Source organism: Sturnira hondurensis, unplaced genomic scaffold (genome assembly GCF_014824575.4).
Source record: "Sturnira hondurensis isolate 20B ecotype Veracruz unplaced genomic scaffold, ASM1482457v3 Scaffold0010128, whole genome shotgun sequence".
Lineage (NCBI taxonomy): Eukaryota > Metazoa > Chordata > Mammalia > Chiroptera > Phyllostomidae > Sturnira > Sturnira hondurensis.
This window is the reverse complement of record NW_028082759.1, coordinates 6,546,543-6,561,771: the sequence shown is the minus strand read 5'-3', so window position 1 is coordinate 6,561,771 and position 15,229 is coordinate 6,546,543. Positions and strand designations below refer to the sequence as shown.

Sequence of the window (15,229 nt, the reverse complement as noted above, 5' to 3'; positions counted from 1 at the left end):
GGACTCGCTTCTTGAAATAACTAGGAAAAACCTGGCAAAAACAAAAATTTCAACTGAAAAGCTTGACCTCAATTTAGCAAAATAGTGTGAGACTTCAGTCCTGAATAGCATAAATTATATTAATTATTCTACAGCGTAACCAAAAAGAAATTAATTTTTCCTCTGTGGATACTGTAAATATTCTTTAAAATTATTTAATACTTGGAAATATGGATACCATTTATGCTTCACATTTTAGAATATAAAAGATGTATATAAAAACAATCTTCACTTGATAGTGTTACTGTTGTGTAAGTCTAGAGTAAATTTAAAATCTACTTTATTTGGTAAATTAATTGTGTATTCCTAGGAAAGTGGAGATAAAGTGACAGTTTGACCAATTATCAATAATAGGAGATATTAAACTGTAGGAGTTCTAAAACTCTATCCAATGTTTGCGATTATAATCATGCCTTGGACATACAACTGTCTTTTATTTATAATTTGCTGGGCATACTAAACATTTTCTGTATATTCACAAACCAAGAATTAAGAAGCACATGAAACAACAATGAGGCAATGGATATTTCTCACATGTTGAATTAAATGTTTCTCAGGAAAATATTATTATTATTATTTTAAACAAAAATACTGAGTTTGTAGATGTAACTTTTATTCAAACAAATTACACTTCACTCGCTTACAAGACAAAGGAAAACGAAAGGTAACGTAACTACTTTTTAAAGTGAAATCACAGATTGGACTGACACTGACTTTATACAACTAAACGAGTTCACTGCACTGTAACGAACAGAACTATCTTCCACCCACTATGAATTCACATTCAAATTTGGAAGTCTGACACATAAATTAAATGAATAAGTTAACAAAATCTGTTGATTGGGTACACATGGTTACTGTGGATATACACTGGAATGATCCCAACATTCGTTCTTTCCTTGGCAAACAGTGAGAATCATGACATATGAAGACAGCGTATAAGAGACAGTAAGTCAGCTTTGATTCCATTATTAAGGAACCCATACAGAATTGGGTTAAGACAACAAGACATCATGCCCAACAAATGACAGATGCAGTACACCAACTTGAAGTGCCTATTTGAAATAAGGTTATCATTAAAATCGGTTACGACATGGAAAAGGTGTAGTGGCATCCAACTGATGGCAAACACGAGTATCAGTATGGTCAGTCTGTAGAAGACACCTCGAGATCTCTTTCTGAGTCTCATGATAGAACGGTTTACTCTCATTTCATGAGCATCGGAGTTTTCTTCAGGTTTCATCTCAAAGCAGGTGCGGACCCCCGGTATGGACTTACTGGAGGAGAAGAGCTGACTCTTCACAGAGCCGAAGTTTTCTGGGAGTGCGCTTGAGCGATGGTCTGGAGGAGGTCTTGCTGGAACAGGTAACACGCATGCCTTCTTCCTGCTGTATCTTCTTCTGTGTTTTCTGATGAACGAATAGCTCCATTTATGGCTGTTGGAGAGTTTCACCTGAGGCCCACTCTTTTTGGATGGATGAAGAGTTAAGTTGATCATCTCATTTTCTTCTAGCTTGTTTTCTTTGTCGGGTAATCCACAGCTAATACTCCTGCAGACACTGGTATGACTTATAGTGAGACAAACTAAGGGCAGAATATACTGCACTAGCAATAAAGAAATTGTAAAAGCGATTCTGTATGAGTCAGATGGCCATGATTCAACACATAAATACCTGCTGCTCAGCAACGCTGAGCCAAATGTCTCCCGAAGTTCCACGAGACTGTGAAACACCGGAAGGGGAGAACAAATCGCAAAACCTAGTGTCCAGACAGTAGCTATCAGGAAGTAGCCATGGTTTGCTGTTAGATGATTAGATATAGGGTGCTTTATCATATGATACCTGACGATGGCAATCGATATTAAAATTAAAGTTGAAACCAGAACTGACACACACTGAAGGAAGGGCATGATATGACACATGACTTTGCCGAACATCCACTGATCCAGCAGCACGGAGGTCAAGGTGAAAGGCGAGCAGAAGAGCACGACCAAGATATCAGAGAAGGCCAAATTTCCTATGAGGAAGTTCACCGTAGTCTTCTGATGACGCTTTCTCATGAGAGCCATCAAAATGAGGAGGTTCCCCATGAAACCAAGAAGACTTACCAATGTATACAGTCCAATCAGAAAATACTGCAAGTCATCTACACTGCTTTTATAGTCATCCCAGACCGGGAAATTGGAATTCCGAGGGGCGGCGGTATTGTTCTCTATGGGAAACGTCTGGTTATAATAACCCTTGAAGTCCAAATCCATATTATTGTCCTGCTTGGGATAAAAAGACATTAGTTAGCAATTTGAAAAAAAATTACATTACTACTATAAATTGATCCACCGTGAGGGAAACTGAATCTACAGTTGGTTCCCATGACCTTATTAAACTCCTAAGAAGGTTTAGTGAGGTCTTTAGTTGGTTCCANTCCCAGACCGGGAAATTGGAATTCCGAGGGGCGGCGGTATTGTTCTCTATGGGAAACGTCTGGTTATAATAACCCTTAAAGTCCAAATCCATATTATTGTCCTGCTTGGGATAAAAAGACATTAGTTAGCAATTTGAAAAAAAATTACATTACTACTATAAATTGATCCACCATGAGGGAAACTGAATCTACAGTTGGTTCCCATGACCTTATTAAACTCCTAAGAAGGTTTAGTGAGGTCTTTAGTTGGTTCCAAGTGCAGTGCAAATGTCAGCCAATAACAACAATTATAGTAGGTCTAAGTCTATCGTCATTTCAATGGTGTGTTTGCTTGTGTTAAAATAGCAGACTGTTGTTTAAATTAATGTAGGAAATAATATAAGGACAGGAACAGGCAAATGTAAATTAGAACTTCAAGATACCTAATTTACAATAGCTCAGTAGTACTCTTTTCCAGTCAAGGTACCTAACACATGGTGTAGTCATATAACCTACCTCAAACATTCCTTCCTTTCCTACTTGAATTAAGATCAAAGTTAAGAGTCACCTATCCTAAAGTATTCCTTGGTCTACTCAGTAGGATGTACCTTCTTTTCCAAACCCCCATAATGCTCTGTTTATAATTGTCTAATGCTACATGTTACAATCTGCCTTGCTTTGCAATTATAATGCAAATCACCTATTTTATTTATTTATAAGCAATGGAAAAGCAGAGACTGTCCCTCACTCACCATGGTATCTACCATAATGCATGGCACAGTAACCACCATTGCAGGTGTTAAATAAATATTTATGGGAAAATGAAAAATTCAGACAGAAACCTAGCATCCTAAATGTTATCTAGTTCATAAAGTGCACAAATTAAAGCTTTCCAAGTGTAGAAACATTATCTCAGTACCTACATGTATACAGTAGACACTCAATAAATGTCTATCAAGATGCACTGTTGGCGAAAACATTCCATGAGCAACCTCTGTCCTTTGAGATTGCCAGATTATCATGAATGAACACCACCGCTGACCAACATGTTGCTGGTGCTTTAAAAACAAAATTTACCTCTTAGAAATTGAAAACGGATTTCAACTTTGAAAAGATTCAGTTGCTTAAGGAAAATGATTACTGCTTAAGAAAAAATTTTCATATTGTTTAAGGAACAATATTATATCTTAAGGTAAAATGTAGAAGTGATATTAATATAACACCTCATAATAAGTTTTTTCATTTCAAGGGAAATTAATAATGTTTTAGAACTGATATCACCATGGCGTTACTTATTTGCTGCCATATACCAAAGATTTGAGAGCACTTCCTAATGAAGCATAAAACTGTCCATAATATATCAATAAAATTTTAAAAAGAACTCCTCCTCCACTTTAAAAAATGTAAGCACTTTTATTTAACAAAAATTTCCTACAGAATATTCAAGACAGCGTAGTTAATTCTGATGAGCATACATTGTTATGGAGGTCCTGATATATATATGTGGTTTAAAAAAGCAATATGTGTTTATCTGCCTATTGCTAGACTAAGTTGAATAATTATACCTAAAACGATAAAAATACATATATTTAAATTAATAGTAAACACTATTATCTTCAATTTAAATACTATTACTTTCAACTCACAGATCTTGGTCCAATAAATTGCTAAGCAGGAAATCCTCCTGTATACAGACAGTCATTATAAGTAACTTTAACTTCAGTTTTACATGCAGCGAGTTTCAACTAGGCACCATTGGACAGTAATATTTTACTCTAAATGAGTGCCACCTTACAAGTCTCAAGAAAGCACAAAGCCTGTGTAGAATCGACTCTTTAATGATTCTCTTGTTCTTACCTTGGCTGTAGGAAAGGCAATCAGTAACTACTTATCTAACAAAAAAGGATTTTCAAGTACATGAGTCAGAAGAAAAACTAAGCAGGAACACGATAACAAATAGCCCGTACACATTATAAGCAGGAACACAATCATCGACAAGCTAGATGGAGTCAGGGGGTCATCAGAACTCAGAAAATTAGGCAGAAAGGCCAGTCAAGGCCACGCTGATTTGAAGCTTACTCAACTATCCAGGGTAGTTGCAGGGAGGTGGTTGACTAGTAATGTGATGAATAAGATGATTCAGTAGGCCATGTGAATTACTTTTGTACAAGTTGTACTTCCTAACTTGAGGTCTTGTCAATTTAAATTGTTAGGACTTAAGAATGACTGAATAAGATCGTGAGTTTTTGAATAAATTTATCTTTAAAGGGATGTAATTAACTTCCAGAGAGTAATCAGTCAACATAGAATCAGATGTAGATGTTGTAAAAAACTTAAGTTTCAGATTTTCTCATTAGTCAATGTGTGGTAGGCGGTTAGACACGAGAAGAGCAAGACCAGTGGGCCAGGCACAGAAGATGCCCAGGGTAATCTTTTCTCCCCTAGCAATTTGCTGGTCACACAGTGTAAACCCCTTGACCTTTTATCCCTAGAGGGGTCATCTAGGCTTCCGTTGTATTTTAGCTCCAGGCCCAGAAAAGCATCAAAACTGGGTGGGTGGTGCCTTGATCAACCGCAGTGACTAAAGGTTCTCTGCCCGGTTGCTGATCAATCAGTGGAGACCACAAACCTCAAAGGACACACCTGGAAAGCTGATGAATATTCTACTGAGACCCTCCCCTGGGACCTGCCTTAAAATTCCCACCTTTAAAAGCTCTTACCATAGAGGACTTCAAGCACTTTCTCTCCCAGGAGCCTGCCCTGGCCTTTCCCCTCCTCTTTGACTCCTCTCGCCCAGCCCAGGAAGGTCACCTTTACCCTTCTCTCTCTGAAGCTTCAAGGGCCCTTTCTTTCACCTTTGTAACTTGTTTCTGGAGCCCATTCCTTCTACCACTCATTTCTTCTACTTCTGTGACTTTTTAAATAAAGTGTCTCTTATTAAACAATAAGAGACAATGTCTCTTATTGTTTGAGCCTTGGCTCTGAATTCTTTCTAGCCAGAACACATGTACCAAGGTTGCCGAACCAAAGTCTAGTCCAGTCTGATCCCACCAGTGTAACACCTGGTGCCCTTCTCACTGCCGCCAACAAATGCATTTGGTTGTGATGTCAGCTGTCGAGTGGCCTCTCTGGTTTTGCTGCTTTTCTGGACCTGCAGCTGAAACACAACTGAGATCTGGATGATGTGATGCAGAGCCTTATTGTCAAAGTGCTATGGTACATTTACACAGTGGAATTCTATACAGCAGAAAGAAAGAAGGAGCTCCTACCCTTTGCAACAGCATGGATGGAACTGGAAAGCATTATGCTGAGCAAAATAAGCCAGGCGGTGAAAGACAAATACCATATGATATCACCGTTAACAGGAATCTAAACAACAAAACAAACAAGCAAGCAAAATATGACCAATGACACTCAAATACGGAACAGGCTGACAGGGTCCAGAGAGGAGAGGGGAGAGAATCATAAGCGAAAAGGGGATGGACTCACATGAACAAGTATAAAGGACACATGGACAATAACTAAGGGTGGGGGGTGGAAATGGGAGGGAGGTGGGGAGTATGGGGCAGGGGGGCAGGGCTGGGAATATAAGACAGAAAACTACTTGAACAACAATTAAAATAAAATTGAAAAAAAGAGAAAAGAACCTTATTGTCCTGGGGGTCTTAGTGCTTAAGAACTATTCTTCTGAGCCCTCAATTATTCCTCATTGAAGGAGGTCTAATCTCCATGGCTACCAACAAGCCAGGGGAGGATCCCAATGGTATGACTAGTGATGGGAAAGGTCAGGGGGTCTAAACCTGCATGACCAGTGATATGCTAGGGGAAAAAAGGCTACCCTGGGGGAAAGGTCCTTGTTTTCCTTGTTTAGCCTCTGGCTTGGCAGGGGTGGGGGGATGGAGGAGGAGTAGGAGGGGGTGGGTTCCACCCTGGTGACTGTCTTCCTTGCTTGCTCCTAACTACCTACCAGAGAAACACTTTAAAATGAAAGGGAAAAAAAGCACAGAGAATTTCTTCCCTTAAACTTACCCCTTCACTTTCTTTTTCTTGAAAAGTACAGTATGCAGACCTATAACAAAAGTGCCAGTCAGTGGAATAATTCTATGCCTTCAACAGGTGTTAGAACGAACACTTTACAATTTTATGCAACAAAAATATTTCATGCATAATAAAAGAAATGTTATATATGAACCTTTCTTCATCTTATTGTAGATTCCTAGAGAAAACATCAAATATAACCAGGAGAATGTTCTGTAAATGAAATATTTGATAAGCAATATGAGAGTATTGTGTGGAATCTTTGTTGTGGCTAAATACTGTCTCAATGTGAGATTTTGTTCCTCACTTTTGTATGTAACTTTATCTCCCACCATATAAATGACAAGGCTGAACATTAAAACTTGAATCCTCAGAGTTGAAAGTGAAAAATATAAGTTCTTCGTCAAATTGTGGCAACTTTAAAGAAAACAATGTCTTGTGTTAAGACTTATAGTAACTTTTAAATAAAAATCTATATCTGAAACCAAGACAAATGAAATCTTCTGAGTGTACTTCACATGTGTCAAGTAGGCACTTCTCAGAATAGGAGGAACTGCAGGGAACTCAGAGGATACTAAGACTTAGCTTACTACACTTAAGTAACGTTTATTAGGATAATTACCTGCCTGATGAAAACGCACATTTTTCTTCTTACAAAGGATGCCAATCACACAAAATAAAATTGATGTCAATTTCCCCTCTAAGAATGTTAAAAAATATTGACTCTTGCCTATTTTGTTGTGATCCTGAACCGATGGCGAGATTCCAGGTTCTCCAATCTTTCCACGATTCGTTTTTAAAGCCAGAATCTGCAAAATTTGAATTGGGAAGAGAAATACAGCCCTGCTACTCAACCAACAAACAGGCATGCGCCGCCCTCTTCTCAATTCTAAAAGCTGAGCTGCTCTTCCCTGGAGAAATCTGAAATTTAAAATGCACTCGGGCTGCAAAATTCCACTTAGAGTGCTTTAGGCTATTTCCCTGGTCTAAGGCAAAGTCTCTTTTTAAAACGTAAAATAAAGGTCCGTAGACTTGGGGATAGCAATTTCCCGTCTCTATAATTCGAGGTGATGGATGTATGTTTTTGAGGTATTTGTCATATGAAGCCACCCTGCACACAGGAGAGCAAGCCCGGGGGTGCCGCTGCCTCCGGGTCGCACGCGGGCCAGCTTCGGGGCAGCGCAGCGGCTGGATGCCGGGAGTGGCCCGGGGTGAATTGCCCCAGGGGGCCTACCCAGATCCGGGCTGGGGCTGAGCGCCTGCGGGGGGAATCCCTCGGGCTGCTGTTCCCCACCACGGACACCAGCGGGGCAGCACTGGGCTCGCTCCGCCGAGGCAGCACTGGGCTCGCTCCCCCGAGGCGAGCGCTTCATCCTCCCCGACGCCTCCCGCCCCTACCTCTCCCGCCCAGGCTCCCGCGTGGATCCCGGACACCCTCTTCCCTGGTTCAGCCCGTGCCTGCTCCACTCTGGTGAGTACCTGCCCCGTAGGAAAGAATTCTGCCCGTCCTTTCTCCACTTCCCTTCCATGCCTAACATTTGTCTGCTCCGCCAGCCGGTCCCAGACTTTTCCAGCTCCGCCACCTTGGACTTCCCCACCCCGCCCTCCCAGGAGCCCCGACAGCGCCGGGACGGGAATCGGGTGGGGCCCCAGGGGCCCCACGTGGACTCACTCATCCCTGCAGGCCCACCCCCACGCGGAAGGGGGCTGCGTGGAGAGGCTGAAGCCGGTACCTCGGGGTGAGCCGGCCGCTCTCTGCGTCTCGGCTCCCGGGGACCTGGCGAGCGCTGTCGCTCCTGTGCGCGGGCGGTGGCGGCTGGAGGAGGAGACCTGGAAGATGGCAGTGGGGAGGAGGGGGCAGGGAGCCGCAGGGATTTTTTGAGGTGCCACGGGAACACGTGACTGCTCCCGCGACCCCCAAGACCCTGCTCCAGAGCGCCTGCTCCAGGGCGCCTGCTCCGAGCCCGTCTCTCCCGAAGCCCGGGCGGGGGCATCCCAGCCCCTACCTTCCCAGCTGGGGCCCTGGGGAGAAGCTGAAGGCCCCTGGGAAGGCACTCCCTCGCCCTGGCCTCCGGGTCTCCACCAGGGCCAAGTTAACTTGATGAACAGGAATATTTCGGCCCATTGTGATCCCAGCCCGGGGCAAGTGAACTCGGAGGAGTCTGAGGCTGATGTGGGAGTGTGGGAGCATCTGTAAGGGCTTAGGGTCCCCGCGAAAAAGCCGAAGGCCCAGGTTTTCCCTTTGTTTGAATAAAATAAAATAAAATAAAAACAAGACCAAAACAGAGCATGACTCTATCTTGCACCGTTTTGGAGTGAGGAAGGGAGAAGTCTAGGCAGGAAGGTTGACCTGGGCCCTGGAAGGGGTCGAGGTGACACCCCCGCAGAAGAGGAAGAGGAGTCAGCCCCGTCCCTCAGGAGGAGGAGTGGGGCTTCGGGGAAGCGGGGAGTGGGGAGGGAGGCTGACATGGAATCCACGCTTCTGACACTAAGTGGCAAAAAGACGGCGAAGAGGTACAGAGTGTTGTCATACATTTAAAAAGACAGAGAAAATAAAACTTGTTTTCCTGTTTGTCCTCATGTGATGCTCAGTCCCAATGTTTCCCAATCTGTATTGCGGAGGTTTGTCTTATTATTTTTTTAAACATGGAGTGTGTGTGTGTGTGTGTGTGTGTGAGAGAGAGAGAGAGAGAGAGAGAGAGAGAGAGAGAGAGAGAGAGAATGTCTTTGACCAGAGCCCTGCATGAGAAAGGGGAGAAAGGGCGTATCTGCGGTACACTGCAAAACTGAGAAGGATTGAGTGACAGAGCGATGTGTGTGTAGTGATGAGTGTAGACCTGTGGGACTGGCGTTCCATGCACTGATGTGGTCTGTGTCCTTTGGGAGCAATGAGACTGGTACATCTAATTCTGGGGTCAGCAATGTATCTGTTATCCGACAAGTCAGACGCAAATTCTTTTGCTTTTCTGCTGACTTTTAGCATACTCAGGGGATCTGTGTAGATTGTCATCATATCAGCCAGATGAGCTTTTAAAAACCTCAAGTAAATCCAGTTCCTTTTTCGTTCTTTTCCTTTTTGTTCCTGGAATACTAGCATATTCTTCCCCAAATTTTAACATAATAGTCTGAGCAGGCTAGTAGGATTCTGAAGTAGGTGGAGGGAGGGATGGAAGTGTTAAGAAGAGATGATCAATGAGAAAGCAAAGCTTGGTTCTTAGACTTTCTTAATTCCAACATCTGTGCAGTTAATGCACTATACATTGTCACCTAACTTCCCATCCTTCTACCCCTGCCTTGCACAGTTATAATACAGGCCAATGTCCAATACACACTGGCTTCAAAACAACATTCAAAGGAGCCCCATTGTGACTATCTTCCAAAAGGCTTGTCTATGCCATAAGATTTTGAATGGTAAAAATAAAGAGGGCTTTTGCTTTTTCTCTTCCACAAGTTTTCTTGTACTTTGGATGGTACGAACTTACAGGATGAAGTCATTGTTTTAGAGTATTAAGACACCAACATGCCATTGAGAAGACTTTGATTAACCCGCCATTTCCTTTCCCACCACATCCCACCTTCAGAACATGAAGTCTCCAAAGGGCAGTCAGTCATAATTTCTTCTTTAACTGCATATTCAATGTACACAGAGTAAACACATTATTACTAAGGATTCTTGATGGATGGAGACTTGAGGTGGTGCACACCTCCAGTGTGCTGATGATGTGCTGTGGAACTGGGCACTTGAAACCTGTGTCATGTTGTTAAACAGTGTCACTTCAATAAATTCAGTAATAAAGAAAAGCATCATTTGGGGGGAAGAAGCAATTTAAAAGTTCCAACAATATGCTACATAAAGAAGAAGATATGGAGATGCATATATTTTTATCTTCAGATTTCCCAAGAAGGGATTCGAGACTAGTCATCATCACTCCTTGTAGAACATAATAATTTTGTTTCTGTTTTATGGAGTAACATCAAGCAGGAAGAGTACTACCTCTGGGAACAGAAATAGTAATGTCCACCTCTGCTCCAGTGTTTTTCCTACTCTGGGTTTATGAAATGCTCATTTGGGAAATTAACTTGGATTTTATGTATGTTACAAAATTAAACTTGCTGTTTCCCAGTAGTTGTGGTTCTTTATCAGTTACAAAAGACAGCTTATCTATTAAGGTTAAAGTTAAAGTCATTGGGGACATCTAAGACAAATTATTGAATAATAAAACATTCCTCAAACAATGCCTGGGGTAACATTTTTCTGAAGAACATGTCTGTTGTTTTTGTCAAAGTTATTACCAAGTATCACTTGTGGAGGAAGATGGTTGCTAAAGTGTTTTCGTATAATCTCAAATGACATATGATCTTGAAATATTAGCTATAGGAATAGTGGGGATAAATAAACTAGAAAGAAATGTATGATTTTATTTGATGCATTTTTTTTTCTCCAAGAATCTTTTTTTGTATTCATTAAAAGAAATGTTTCTTTATCCACTGCTTCAATCATGGTCAAGTTAAATCCTTAATTCTTAACAGTGTAGAAAGGGCCATCTTTGCATGTTATCAAAGATATATATTTTTTATATAAAGAGAAGGTAGTTTTTTTAAAATAATTTTTTAAATTTAATTCTTGTTCAAGTACAGCTTTCTGTCTTATATTCCCAACCCTGCTCCCGCCCCCTGCCCCATGCTCCCCGCCTCCCTCCCATTTCCACCCCCCACCCTTAGTTATTGTCCATGTGTCCTTTATACTTGTTCATGTGAGACCATCCCCTTTTCCCCTATGATTCTCTCCCCTCTCAGAAGGTAGTTTTTTTTAAGATTTTATTTATTTATCTTTATAGGGGAAGGGAAGGAGATAGGGAGAGAAATATCAATGTATGGTTGCCTGTCGTGCGTACCCTGCTGGGAACTGGCCTGCAACCCAGCCATGTGCCCTGACTGGGAATCGAACCGCAATACTCTGGTTCGCAGGCCTGTGCTCAATCCACTGAGCTACACCAGCCAGGGCTCAAAGATATTTTTGTGATGCTCATTGCTTCATTGATTTCTCTAGATTAATAGTAGTTTGTCATATAATCAATAGCTAGGACTTAAAACGAGGAATTAAGTTATAATTGTGAAAGACATACAGTTTTTTTTAAGGGACAGCAGCTATTTAAAAACAGTAAACCTAAATTACTTGGGTGCGTAGAGTCATTTCCCCAGGCAAGTCAATGATTGTTCAGAGGTCCTCAGGGAGCACTATTAACATGTCATTGCCTTCTAAGTAGCTGTGCCACTGAAGCAAAACTGTTTTTCCTTTTGATACCTTAAAGGAATGGCTGATTTCCAGAGAGACTGTGGAGCTGAAAAAAAAGTTTCCCATATTAAAAATACAGAAAACCATATGCGTGATACACATGCATATAGTTATACAGTCACACATACATTTGTATATGGGACACTTACTTATTAGAATACCTGAGTTGTGGTCAGGTTTTATTGCAAGTTAATGGTGCGTCTTTAGACAAAGTACCTGATCTTTTTAGTCCTCACTTTCTTTTTCTAAAAAATGGAAATGTTTTGACTAGCAGATCTCTCTTTGCCCCTTTTGAACTCTGGACCTATATGACTTTATGCCATTAATGAACATGCATTTTAGGAATATGTGTGGAAAAACAACCTCTTTCTATCTTCAGGAATATTGAATAGTCATAGAAATTGTTTGCCTCCTCTCCATATTAGGAAGAAGAAGAAAAAGATATTGTTGAGTTTCCCATTCATACAGTCACATTCTTTTACCTGTACCTGTAACTGTATAATAATATTTGATTCCCTCTTTTGCAAAGTTGTAGGTGTCCTCGAGATTAACAAATCGTTCTTTATCTAATTTTATTATTTTTAAATTTTCAGTACAAAATACATAGAATAAGAGAGCATGGATTCCTTTGGGAAAATAACATTCTATCATGTAAATCTATATTTAGGCTGTATATTTTCTTTTGTGGGTCAAAACTCCTCACAAAAAGTAGTGTTGTGAATAAGTATTCCCCAATATTGTTTTTCTAAAATAAGTTTTTAGTTTCAATTCTTAGCTGATTTTTCATGGTTAATTTTTAAAGATCTAGTTGCAAGTCTAATTATAACTTTATTTAAGTGCAAATGAAAGAGAAAGAGTTTATTTATTTTTAGTATGTTGTTTTGAATAATCTTTAAAAAGAATATTCAGAGAACTGCTCAAAGCCTAAGCTTGGATCAAAAAGTGAGATGGTTGAATAATATGCTTTTCAAAAGTGTATCTGTTTCCATGTGCTTAATCTTACTATTTTCACAGGTAGTTCAGATTTAAACACATATTAGTCAGCAAGTAGAAAAATACATGAGGCATTTTCTCTACTAGGCATAGATATTTTCAAATGCAGTAAACTCTGTTATTTGAGCTTGAACCTAATGGGGAAAACAAAATCAACAAATAAGAAAATCTACAAATATGAGAAGAATCATCAAGAAGACTACAGCAGTAAGCCTATAGAAAAATAAAATATATACATATATACCAGTGTTTTGTGTATATATACAAATAGCAATAATTCACCATAGCTAAAATGCCAGAGACATGTTTTAAATGTTTGAGATGAACACCTGGTCTTGATTCATGATGATCGTAATTTATGTAATCATACCTTATTTCTTGTTCTTCAATTCTTCAACAACGCCTTTTCAGTCTCTTAAGACATGGCAGACATTATTCTAGGTTTTAAGTTTAAAGAGGTGAAAAAAGTCGTCACTGCCTTCCAGTGACCACGGTAGTGTTGTAGGCCTATGTAAATAAAAAATAAATTGCAATGTAGTGTGATAAGTTCTGTGTTAGAAATATTCTTAGAGTGCTGTAGGAATAAAAATAAGACAAACTCAGCTTATGCAGGGTCTGAGGAGATGGCAAGGCATAAGAGAGGGCTTCATAGTTGAGGAAATACTTGAGCTCACACGTGAGGAACTGGTGGGATTTAAGCCAGTAGATGGAGGGGATGGGTGAGTAAGAAGTGAGGAAAGAGCAGGAAGGGGAGCGAGAGTGTAACATTCAGAGATGTGCACAGAATTCACTGTGACTGAAGTGCGTGGGCAGTGGCGGAGGATGATACTAAAAATGTTGGTTAGAAAGGATATTGTTTTGTATTGGAAGGATCTGGAGAGCAACTAGGCGATTTTAGCTGGGGAAAGGTATGACTGGATTGCTGTGGAAACAGCTAGTGGCCAAGAGATCATTTAGTAAGAGAAATACGTAGAACTTATGTTCTGCTTACGAAGGAACACATTGGGGAGGTATTTAGGGAGTCAGATGAATGGAAACTTGTGTCCAGTTGAACCTGAGAGTGTGAGAGAGGGACGTACTGGGGACAGTCTTGAGATTGAGGCTTGGGGATACAGATCATGATAATAATCACGATCCAACCCACTATCTGAGAAGCACATTTCTAAGAAAATATGAGAGAGATCTGAACTTGAGAGATTTAGGATTAGGTGCGTACAAGGATGTGATTGATGGCAGAAGTTGTAATTATGCATTCTGAGTGAAAAAAAAATGAGAAGATTAAGAATGAAATCCCCAATAAATTTGGGCAATTCAGGGTCAATCAATGAGGACCACAAAAGGCAGTAGTACACAAACTTTATTTGGGTGGTTTTGGACAGAGTTGCATGACAGGGAAAGTCTCTCCCAGCAAGACCTTCCAGAGACTACAATGTGGGCCTACCACCAGGAGGGGGCTAGGACAGGGGATTCTTGGAAGAGGAGGAGAAAATAGAGAGGGGGCTTACATAGCTAGATGAAATCACTCAATAGCAAGGTGGGTAGATTTGGTTCAGACTGCTCCCAAAGGCAGCAACAAATCGGTGTCTTTCATGGCTACAGGCCTTGTTTTATCTCAGGGTATGTAAAGTAGGTAGGCTCTAACTGGCTAACTATATATTTATTTGGACTGCATTTAAAGCAATTAGATGTGTGAGAATTATTTGAGTTTGGTGTTGTCTGGCTTTGGGCCAATAGTCTGAGCCTGCTGTGAAGAAGTAAACAATATGAGGACCGTTTTAGGGTAATACACAAATTTCATCTCTGGTTCATTTGTGTAACAGGACTTAAGAGAAAAACACAGAAGAGGTAGATGGAGACATCTGATCCTGGGGTAGAAAACTGAGGAACAGCCACTAAGGAAGAGAAGTCTATAGGGCAGAGTAGAAAGGAGCAAAAGAAAAGAGGATGCCAGGAGGATAGGATGGTCAAGAGAGGGAAATGTAGCAAAAGGAACAAGTGGAATAAAGCCTGGGTCCTGTCTACTGTCCTCAGTCATTGATGTCCCAAGCAGAAGTCTCAGGTTGGCCATATTTGAGGAGCAAGTGAGAGGACAATAAACGTACCTTGTTCTTGGAGAAGATACCAGGGAAGAGAAGACAGCTGGAGAAGCTATGACACGAATGAGGGAGTTTTGATGAAAATGAGTGAGCAATTTTAGTTTTGTTTGTATTTTAGTGTTCAGCCAAGAATACTGAATTATTGAATAAACAGGTGTTATAGTTATGTTATTGTCATTTAACAAGCCTCCCCAAACCTAGTAAAATAAAACAACATGGATTTTTATGCCCATAGATTGAAAGAGCGAGCACAATGGTGATGGCTTGTTTTTGTTGTATGATGTTCGGGATGCCAGCTGGGAAAACTCAGCGGGTTAAAGTGAATCCAAGTCTGGGGGCTGAAACAGTTGCACCGGAGGATTGCTGC

At 40.7% G+C, this 15,229-nt stretch overlaps 1 protein-coding gene across 1 annotated transcript; it reads right to left on the bottom strand.

The window, feature by feature from the left end:
* Positions 1-670: 670 nt before the first annotated feature.
* On the bottom strand, positions 671-2,326 carry NPY5R (neuropeptide Y receptor Y5). Its single transcript, XM_037058322.1, has one exon. The coding sequence runs from the start codon at positions 2,324-2,326 to the stop codon at positions 956-958; it is 1,371 nt and encodes a 456-aa protein (XP_036914217.1). The 3' UTR covers positions 671-955.
* Between the last annotated feature and the right edge of the window lie 12,903 nt (positions 2,327-15,229).